At 39.3% G+C, this 10885-nt stretch overlaps 1 protein-coding gene across 1 annotated transcript; it reads left to right on the top strand.

Annotated features, from left to right (window-relative positions):
- The first annotated feature begins 13 nt into the window (after nt 1-13).
- Nucleotides 14-7652, top strand: mlycd (malonyl-CoA decarboxylase). The gene is made up of 5 exons (XM_049722765.1): nt 14-618; nt 2283-2395; nt 2519-2675; nt 2963-3115; nt 5019-7652. Exons 1-5 carry the CDS (start codon nt 73-75, stop codon nt 5562-5564), a joined length of 1515 nt encoding a protein of 504 aa, XP_049578722.1. The 5' UTR covers nt 14-72; the 3' UTR covers nt 5565-7652.
- The last annotated feature ends 3233 nt before the right edge of the window (nt 7653-10885 follow it).

The following is a 10885-nucleotide window of genomic DNA, read 5'->3' as shown; positions in this document are numbered from 1 at the left end:
GATACCCGGAAACAGTTACTGTCTACGTTATCAAGGCTTGGGTCCATAAACAACCCGTGATCCCTCCCAGCAATGCTATCCCAACCCGCAATGTGTACTTTTCGTGCCAGTCTGAAGTGTTGGCGACATTGGGCTGTCCGAAAAGCTACTTTGGGGTTGTTGGACTTCGGCAAGTGCCGTTGGTTGTCTTCACCATCAAGTAGAGCCGTTACTGGTATGGAGGAAATATTGGCAAGAGTCGTATCACCTTTACCGACATACGAAACAAGAGAGAAATCTCCGCCTCCTCCAGAAGCCAACAGTTTGGAGTTCATGCATTTCTACACAAGTCTTGACAAGGAAGAAAAACTAAATTTTCTGGCGAAGCTCTCACATGAATTTGGAGTGGATCATAAAAGTGTTTCGGAGTTCGCTGGGAAGCTTCTACACACCCAACTCAGGGACTTGGCGACCATTTTGCAGGTGGAGGACAGACTTCGATATAGCTTGACACCCCGATATAAGCAGCTTCTGAACCACATAAGCAGGGTGGAAGGGGGAGTGAAGTTTCTGGTTGACCTTAGAGCCGACGTGATTGAAATTATTTCATCAAAAAGGAGCGAGAGCCCGCACTTAAGGGTAAGCATTGGTTTGTTTACATATTCTACGGAAGCTCGCAATACTCAATATATACAAATTGCATGTTTGCAATAGCTCCAAAGGCTCTATCTATTTATTAGTTGATTTTTAACTTAGTATTCCAGTGTAGTTTGACACACCCACATGGCTAACATTTTGGTGGTGGGCGGTTAACACACAGAGACGTCATACCCCCCAAACAAGGCCGACTCACATGGTTCACATTTCAGAACACACTGCCACAGTGCCCTTTACCCTAGTTACATTTTATTCTCCCTGTGGAGTTTTATTTTTGCAAGTAAGCATGCCCAAATAATTTGCCAGATGAAAAACACCCCGATGTCTGAGTTGTTTATCATAACATCACGATTTTGAACTGCATAGCGATATTAGAAATACACAAGATTTTTTTTATTTGTAATTAGAGGCTATGAATCATTTACTGTTAACTCATCCCAGTGAAATGTCATGTAGTTGAATTGTCAATTAATTTGAAGGTGTTTTCAGTTCAATTGCAAGAATAACTCCAGCAAAGCCAAACTCAATAATTACAAAGTGATTGCCTACTTAAAAGTAAATTATCCACCATAATTTGTAAATCAGCCTTATTTGAGTTGTTTAAATTTCATGAACTAGTATTTTTTACGCGTCATAAACTTTGTGAACATTTAAGTGTAACTTATCTAATATTTTTACAGCTCTTATTTTCATCCCTTGCTTGTAGTATAATTAAATGGAATTCCCCCCACGAGCTTATCTAGAGTTCAAAGCCACACTTTAGGCACAAGCCATCTGGCCATTTAAATGAATGTTTAGAAGTTTCTGATTAATAGGATCCCAATAATACCCATGCTTTTTTGTGTGTGTAACTCTTAAAACGATTTCCACACTTGTATTAGACTGCTAATGGCTTTGCTCTTGGTGCTGTCTTTTAAGAGGGTAAATCCATCTTTAAACAAATCCCAACTTGCATTGGTCATCAAGTAATTAACATTCCAACTAATCTTGCCGCTGTCTCAGTCTACTGTTATAGTGACATCAGTGGGTGGTGTGGGTTACAAAAGTCAGGCTGGCTATTTTTTGCTCCTACTGAAAGAATCCTGGGATGGATCTGTGCACCCATCCTACTGGGGTAAAGGTGTCAGTGGTGTGGTCATTTAGATGGACACTTCCTTTTAACTTACTGCAGTTATGTTTGCTCCAATGCTCACAATATTATTGTAGCACACACAGCATGAGTGAAGCTGAGCAGAGCTTGCTAATGATACAACTGAAACGCAAACCTGTAGTCTTCCTATGGAGCTGTCTATATAGTGTCTGGGTTCATAAACTTTGCAGTTTGTGTGTTTGCAAGATAGCGCTTTTAAATGAAATCTGATCTTTTAAGGGCATCAGTCCTGCTTTCAAATGGCAAGTTGCTTATTGAAGAGGCTCCTGTGTAAATATTACAAGCTCAGAAACGTCATTACTCATCATGTGAGAAGACTCAAAAAGCAAACATACATCAAGGGAGGGGAACACACAGCTCCAACAAGGATGTGATTTATCTGGTATTAAGTCACTCTGCTGTCATTCTTTTGGTTGTCCTGTTTTTCAGTAGACATTTTGAGAAGATATCTCAAGTATTACATAAGTGTGGAATGACTCACTATCCTCCTTCTTAGGACCTGAATGGAACCCTGAAGAGCTTGCTGTCTGAGTGGTTCTCTGTCGGTCTACTTCGACTAGAGCGGATCACTTGGCAGTCACCCTGTGAGATCCTACAAAAGATCAGCCAGTAAGGCAGCAAATGTGATTCTTCAATTTGTCATTTTTGGAGTCCATAATAAACAAATGTCTTCACCTGAATCATGCAACTCAATTTGGGAAATGAAAAGTATAATGACAAATCTTCTGTCAGGTATGAGGCGGTGCACCCTGTTAGGAACTGGGCTGATCTGAAACGCAGAGTGGGGCCATACCGTCGTTGCTACGCCTTCACCCATGCCGCAATGCCTGGGGAGCCTCTGGTCGTGCTGCATGTAGCCCTCACCGATGAAATCTCAGATAACATACAGGTTAGAAGGAAAGGATTTGGAGAATTCCTATCAATTTTTCATACCATAAAGGAAATAGGAAATTCATGATATATATTCATTAAATTCATGATATTAACTCAGAAAATTATTCATACATTTTCTGTCATGCGAAATTAATTTCTTATAATACTAATTAAGGTATTGTAACCGTATTAAAACAAAACATAAGACTGAGTTTTTTTTTTTTTTTTTACCACATTATAGTGTTTCTAATTCATCTTGGTGACGTGCAGAGTTTTACAGCATACTGTGGCCTCTTTTTTTAGAGTATTGTTCGGGAATTTTCAGCCCTGGACCTGGAAGAAGATGTAAACAAGGTAAATGCAGCAATTTTCTACTCCATCTCCTCCACCCAAGCTGGTCTACAAGGTGTTGAGCTGGGAAACTATCTCATCAAGCGGGTGGTGCGGGAACTGCAGGTGGGTGTATTTGTGTAGTTGGTATTAGATGCTGCAAGTCAATGCTCTGTCCAAACTAATCATCCACAGTTCTGAATGATGCATTCCTAGATGGGTATGGCAGTTTAGCTGAAAATTTATAAAGTATTAGTTTGGTGAATGGTACAAATGAACTCATTAGACATACATGAGTCAAACTTTGCAAAGATAAGCCCAAAGATTGCAACGATTCAGCTGTGCTCTCCTTCTCCCCGTTTTCGACTTTTGTATACACTACGTAAGCAAATATGCCAAACTGGAACGAACCTACTTGGTCTGTAGCCTTCAGGTGCAGCCCATGTCGCTATATTTTTTTGTGTGCAAAATTACCTGACAAGAGTTTTGTTGTTCTTCAAACGTTTAATGGTCTTTCTTTCAATCTCTTACATAAAGTATTAATCTCTTGCTATTCAATCATTTGTTTATAAACTGGGATTGATGAATGAAGAGAGACAAAACAGTGACTACCACATTGACACTGTAATGAAATCCCATCCATCTTTTTTAATAAGTCTAGAAGAGTCCGCGGACTCTTGCCAGCACTTATGAAATGATTAGGACATTGAATGGACCATCAGAAGCCACTATGCCCAACAAATGGGGAATATGCGTCTTTGTAATGCACCCTCATAAAATCTGTTTTCCAGCTTTGCAGTGCACTTTAGTTTTTAGTTCAAGGAGACTGGTGCAATTTATTTATTGGCATTTTAATTTACATGGAAGAGTAAGCACCGCAAATTGAGGTTTTTTTTTTTTTTTTTACCCTTTAGTACAATACAAAGCTGTTTGTCCAAGGCTTGTCCATGAGGGGGGGGGGGGGGGGGGTTATTTCATAATTACATAATTATCAGTTGCACATGCAGAAAATGCACGAAACCAACAATTTTCCCCTCTTTGAAAATAATGTTATGTTATTTTTATTGACCAATTTAATCTGTTGAAAATGTCTCTCTTGACTGCCAGTAGTGGTACTTAAGTCACTGGTTTTACACATCCGCACATCCATTGAAGCCTTCAAACTATCAAAAAGGTGGTGGCTCATGCAGGAGATAAAGAACATTAACCAAATTAAATAAAAATAAAATCACTTTGGGTGCCCGTGTCTTTCACTTGCCCAAAAGGAGACTGGCTTTCTGAAACAATCAAAAGGCTCCCACTTATTACGAGCACTCCATTAAGTGTAATGGTGAATTATATTTAAAAAAATTAGTTTTTAAAATCATTTCGATCCCCTTCTACTTTGCTGGTCCAATGTGGGGAAAAACCTTCAACTAAGCACGAACATGACAACTTTTCCCAAATATCCTGCTGCTCAGGTTGCGTTTTCACCTTCTTTAAATACATTATCTGTATTATAGTTTTTTTTTTAGCATTATTTGCAGTGCCGTCTTTCATTGTCAGCTCTGCCAAGAATCTCACACTATGAAAGAAATAGAAGTGAAGAAATATCCTGATATAAAAAGAAAGCCTGCAACCATCTGGATGATGATAGCAAGGAAGGCTAACTCGGCAGAGTTATACAGCTCAACGACAAAGTTAATTCTCTGGGGGCTGTCTGGTGCTTGCTCTTTCATCTGAAGCTTTTATCACCTCTGTTACATCAACTTGCTTATCAGCCAAGATGCCAGCTTGCCAAGATGGTTTTAGAAGAAGGCTAAGAAGGCTAAATCAAAGCGTGAGAGTTGGATAGTGTACAAATAAATAAGGGGGAGCATTTTTGAAGTAAAATTGAAGGTGAGAATCCAAGTGACCGTTGAGGAAGTAAATGCGGATTTGTGTGTTTGTGTAACCATCAGCAGCAGGATCATGCACACATTTGAAAACATTGAGTTGTTTTTTTTCCATAATTGTTCAATTCATATTTTGTTTTCTTTTCTCTCTCTAGAGTGAGTTTCCCCACATGGCCCAGTTTTCCAGCCTATCCCCCATTCCAGGCTTTTCCTTGTGGCTTCAAGGCCTCCTGAGCCAGTACCGGAAAGAAGGACGTGCCTCGGACCTCCTCTCTGAGCAGGAGTGGGACGAAATGAGGCAATTCACTGACCTATCCTCAGACGCCAGTGCCATAGATGCCCTTCGCATGTTAATAGCCACCGGTGAATGGATGCGCTCCGAACGTCTCTCGCATTTACTGGAGCCTGTCCTGATGCGACTTTGCGCCTGGTATCTTTACGGGGAGAAGAGGCGAGGTTATGCACTTAACCCAGTGGCCAACTTCCACCTTCAAAATGGCGCTACCATGTGGCGGCTCAACTGGCACGCAGACACGAGCCCAAAGGGCGTGTCCAACTCCTGCGGCATTATGGTGAACTATCGTTACTTCTTGAATGAGACGTCAAAAAACAGCGCTCTTTACTTGCAGAATAAAGTCATCTTGGCATCAGATCAAGTTCTCGGATTGGTGTCGCAATTTCAGAAAAACAGTAAACTCTGAAAAAAGACACCGTGTGCATTTATGACTCCAGAGTAACACCTGCACGATAAAATTATCTGCTTTTGGTTGAGTGCCAGCTTGGTGAGCATCCTCTACTGATTTTGTTGGCTCATTTGTTATTTGAAGTACATTCATGGTTTAGGTGTTTGCATCTGGCTGGCTTAGTAGTTGATGATAAGAGAACTGCAGCTAATGAAGCACCCTGCATCTTTATACGATTTAGCGTGTTCCAGGATAACAGTGTAATGGTTTAAGGAGGAGCAACGAAGCTGTGCAGCTACTGGAATAAATGGTCCGTACACTTTGTTGCACTTTCTTAGAAAACAATAAGGGAGCGCATAGAGTATCGTTTTAATGTCTAAAAACACCTGCTGTTATGCTTCACATACTTCACTTTCCCACAAATGAACTTCAAATCCTCCAAAACCCAAACAAAAGATGTTTCTATTACCGTATTTTCCGGAATATAAGGCGCACTGGACTATAAGGCGCACCTTCAATGAATGGCCCATTTAAAAACTTTGTCCTTATGTAAGGTGCACCGGACTATAAGGTGTACCATTAATGCATCATGTCAGGTTTTTAATCCAAATCAAATCATTCTCCATTTTATCTTTTTTATTTCAACTTCAGATGCAACAAATTACTTTATAATCACAAAATAATGATCCATAGTCTTTTTGATTCATTATTCATAGTCTTCAGTGGGGCACTTATGATTGATTTCATGTCACAATGCTTCGGGCCAGTTTAAATTTAGGAATTTGGTCCATATATAAGATGCACCGGACTATAAGGCACACTGTCGGCTTTTGAGAAAATTTTAGGTTTTTAGGTGCGCCTTATTGTCCGGAAAATACAGTAATACTTTTGTACATTTTAGACCACCCCAGATGGGGTGCTAAATGTTATGGTAACAAGTGAGGCTTTTATTATCCTGTCACTGTCAAACTCAGAAAAATGTTTGAAATTAACAGACGTAATCCATCCATATAAATCATTTGTGGGGCAGTAAAGTATGTCAGACCGTGACAATAAACATTGAACATGACTTTAATTATATTTACGATCTATTGTGACCTTCGTCGTTCACCAGTTTCTCGCTTGAAGCGTTAGGAAGGATTCGCTTGATGTATTTCCCCCCTTTTTCTTTTGATAATTTTGCTGACACACACAGTACCGAGCTCCCCCAGAGAGCCATCGGTGCTGTTCTAACAGTTCTGTGCAGGTGCCAAGGAGGACTCATATCGGCCCACACCCCATTGTTGTGAAATAATACATCGCAGCAAGTTGACTGTGAAATTACATTTTATGTCTCCAAGGAGCCAAACTTTCTCCTCTTTTTTTTTCTTACCGTGCTTTTCCTCCACCCTTTTCTCTCACAGTGCTGCTCTATGTCCTGAAACTAATGGAGTGAGAAATAAAATTAAAGTAAATGGTTAGATTGATGGGGTTCAATTGTGAAGCAGGGGGGAGGAGAACAAAGAACCATAAAAAGGACTGTTGGTTATAGGATGCCCTTGAGAGACCTGTTTGTCTCTTCAAACGCCCGCGGTGCTCCATGCACATGTGGAGTGGATGCTCTAAAAAATAAAAAAAGGCTCTCACATTATTTTGTGAACAGGGGGGGTGGGGGGGTGAACTGTAGGGTTACTGTGGGAAAAAAAAACAGTGCCATATTTAATTCCTTCTTTAAATAAATAACCGTAAAGCAGTTTTTGAGGAAATCAACTGTAATTCATCATTTTGAAATGTTATTGAATGCTGTACAGTTAAATAGTGTTTTTTTTTTTTTTTGTCAGTCTGGCATTTCCTGTAGGAGAAAGAAGACAAATTGCTTGTTCAGTGAGTGGTTACAGCACTGAAATTTGATTTATCGATACATCCCATCTCTCAAATGCAATGATACTGGAGGTATTTTAACAATATGAGTTAATAGACAAAATGCAGATTAAAAAAAGAAAGCCGAAATCCTAATTCACATCCCAACAAGAATCATCTTGCCTTCTGTTCTTTCTACAGCGGTGTTTGCCAATGTGCTGACCTATGTGCATATGTGAAAATAATAAAATCTCTTTGTGCACTTTCTGTCTTTAGGTTGATCTCATTACTGCACTTTTTCAGTGACTCGTGTCCCCTCTATGGCGTTTGTCTGACATTCCGTAACACCCCAGTGACGGAGATAGCGTTAATTAGAAATTCATGTAATTTCTTTTGTGGTTGTAGAAACTAAAGCAGCTTCTTTGATACAGTTCATGTTGAATCTACCATGGTATTTTTCCCTCCTTCAACACCCCTGATTCAAATGATCAAGATTGTTATCAGGCTTTTGAAGAGATGTGTGCTGATAAAAACACCGATGCAATAATCAAAACAATGTTGGCGACAGCTAAGCTTTGGTTGGCTTGTGTGGGTGGCTTGTTCTTCTTTAGCCAGCATCTATGCAACAGAACTACTTCTTGGTTGCCCATTAATGACTTTTCAGAGTTGCACACACTTTTAAGTTTAAAAGTATCAGATGTGTTGTTGTAAAAACTCAGATCAATTGAATAATTATTAGGGAATGTCACATATTTTAAAAAGTATACCTGACATTTAAGAAAACCTATACTCTCGCCAGCTAGGTTTGGGGCCAATTTAATGACTGTGACTTTTGCATTTGTGCTGTTTGAAATATGTATTCATAGCAGCACTTGCAGTATTTGATGAAGAAAATTACATTCTCGCTTGACAGGGCTGGGAGGGAAAACTTTCCAACAATTGGCAGCGCCTTGAATCTAGTGTACAGTATGTATGAGTCATTTAGGAAAGGAAAAAGGGCGTTTATTTGAGTGTGATCATTCATATTGGTAGGCTGCCGCTTGCTCTCGGTCATGCATCTCATCTCACAGCACTGTCACCATTTGCCGCCTTCCTTATGTCTTGCCTCTACAGCCATGCCAGTCCATGTTCCCTCTCAACCAAGGATTCCTTCTCTGCTTTGGGAGCAATTATGACAAATAGACTCCATTCTCAGCCATTTAACCCATCTTTATCGTGCTTATTATCACCTGTAGGGGGCAGTGGTGTTCCACTCCTTCATGTGGTGTTTGATCACGAGTCCACAACTTATATGTTCCCTCATTTTTTCTACAACTTATTTCTCATGTCTGTAGACTGAGAGCTTCCATTGTGCTTCTCTCATGCATCAATACTGTTATTTTTCTCAGTTCACATCTATCACACTCTCATTCCTCCAGTGAATGAGTTGGAGATTGACAAAGCTTCCACATCTGGTTGGAGGCTGCAAACTCATTTGAATTGCTGATGATATCCCCTCTTCATCTATTCCAATTAGTCATCATTAGCTGACCTGATGTCTTGTATCATTTTGAATTATTAAATTGGGGGGAAAGGTTAACAGACAAATGTAATATTGGCAACAAATAGAGACAACCTTCTGCAGGATTAATACATAACTTGAAATGAGAGTACAATATCTGGTTATCTTATGCCAATGTGATGTACTGCATAGCTATTGTTTTACCAGCAGCCAAATCTGTTTGACTGTGCAAGCAACAACTTGTTTGTGCCTGTTTTACAAACACAATCCTTAAATAAATCATGACCTTTGTGTTTAAAGTGTGTAGACTCTAAAGGAATGACATCCATTCAAATACAGCTGTGTAAGACATTCATTATTCAAAGCGTAAATAAAGCAGGTCCTAAATTCATTTATTGGACTGAAATATAATGTAAAATGCCTTACTATACATGGTCATAGATGGTCAGTTTTTTTAATGCCTTAGTATACATGGTTATAAAAAACAAAACTTTCTCACTTATAGAGACCAAAATTCTGTGCAGATAGAGTATGAGCACGGGCAGAACGCAAACCAATGCCCCGTTTTAAAGAGATAACTCGACCGTGTTTACATGACACAATATTGGTTAGTTAGAAACGAGGTAACTTATTCAGACTTTTAATAAACTGAATAAGAGCAAATTTTTTACACACATTTATATGGCTTTTAAAAACCACAATGCTGCCAATGTTTGGGTTTCAAAAGGGTTATCAAATTTAATTATTGAAGGCATATACATAAACTTAGTCACTGTTGCGTCCAATTTCAAAGGCTCTAGCAGACCTTGTGGCATTGTTTAACAAGCTTTCTATGTACCTTGTCAGATGGTTGATGGGGTAGGGTAGGGTCAGTGAGCAAGGGTAGCAGGCCAAGTTAGCAGGCAAGGTTCCAAGGAAATCAACAATCCAGTGAAGTGGCTCTGTATCGGTGAGTTTTCCAGAGTCCGGTATTAGTCTGAAATTTAAACTTTCAAGTAGGTTTCAAAAAAGATTTCTAGTGATTTCGTAATGGTTTCCACAGGCTTCCCAAATGGCTTGTAAAGAGCTGTGTGACCACCAGGTCTTCAAACAATTCTACTGCCGAGGTCAAGGGTGACTGGCAGTCATCTTACCTCTAAAGTACTTCAAAATAAGAGTCTAAGGTACTTAAAAATAAGAGTCCAATAACAACTCAATGTAAGAGCAATAAAAAGTCAACTAAAGCTCAATCAAAGTTTCAAGTGCTTCTGTACTCAAGTCAAGTCAAGTCAAGTTTATTTGTATAGCCCCAAATCACAAACAGTCTCAAAGGGCTTCACAAATTGACAATTATTCTCAAAGCATCCCCTGATCTTAAGCTCCCAAAAGGGCAAGGAAAAACTAAAAAAAAACCTACCAGGGGAAAATGAGAAACCTTGAGAAGGGACCACAGATGAAAGGATCCCCCTTTCAGGATCACCAGGTTGTAGCACAATGTTACATGTTTTATAAAATAAAAACAGAAATGGCTCTTACAGTCACTGTTGTATCACAAGGTTTTGTGAGCTGTGTGTAAATTGACGCACATCCACGTGCAAAAATCCAAGTTGATAAATCTCACACTTTGAGTGGGCGTTAGTTCGTATGCTTTACGCACACCTCTGTGCATCTACACTTCGATAAATGAGGCCTCTTATCACCAGCAGCCTAATGAGGAAAAGTAGTAAAGAAAATGGATGAATGGAAAATTTCCTTAAATAAGGTTTGACTATGAATCATGAGTAACAACCATGATAAGGTAGTTCAGTGCCTCATAAAAAACTTATAACCTTGTTTCTTTCATCTTTTATACCATCAAATCTGATGTAAAGAAATAAACAGAAAAACTGACAAACATGTCCTCATCTTTCATATTAGAGTAATCCAAACAAGGTCTGTTTCAGACTGCTCTTAAAAGGTCGGTGAACCTTATATATGATGGATTTATAGTCCTTGAATTATGTAGTGTAGGCTAATTTGA

Source organism: Syngnathus scovelli, chromosome 6, assembly GCF_024217435.2.
Source record: "Syngnathus scovelli strain Florida chromosome 6, RoL_Ssco_1.2, whole genome shotgun sequence".
Lineage (NCBI taxonomy): Eukaryota > Metazoa > Chordata > Actinopteri > Syngnathiformes > Syngnathidae > Syngnathus > Syngnathus scovelli.
This window is presented reverse-complemented; position numbering and strand designations above follow the sequence as displayed.

Bases quoted from the DNA above. Each gene is read 5' to 3' on its own strand.
- mlycd (XM_049722765.1), top strand. From the start codon at position 73: ATGCTATCCCAACCCGCAATGTGTACTTTTCGTGCCAGTCTGAAGTGT. The intron at 619-2,282 runs GTAAGCATTGGT...CCTCCTTCTTAG, and splicing joins GCGAGAGCCCGCACTTAAGG to GACCTGAATGGAACCCTGAA. The intron at 3,116-5,018 runs GTGGGTGTATTT...TTCTCTCTCTAG, and splicing joins GGGTGGTGCGGGAACTGCAG to AGTGAGTTTCCCCACATGGC.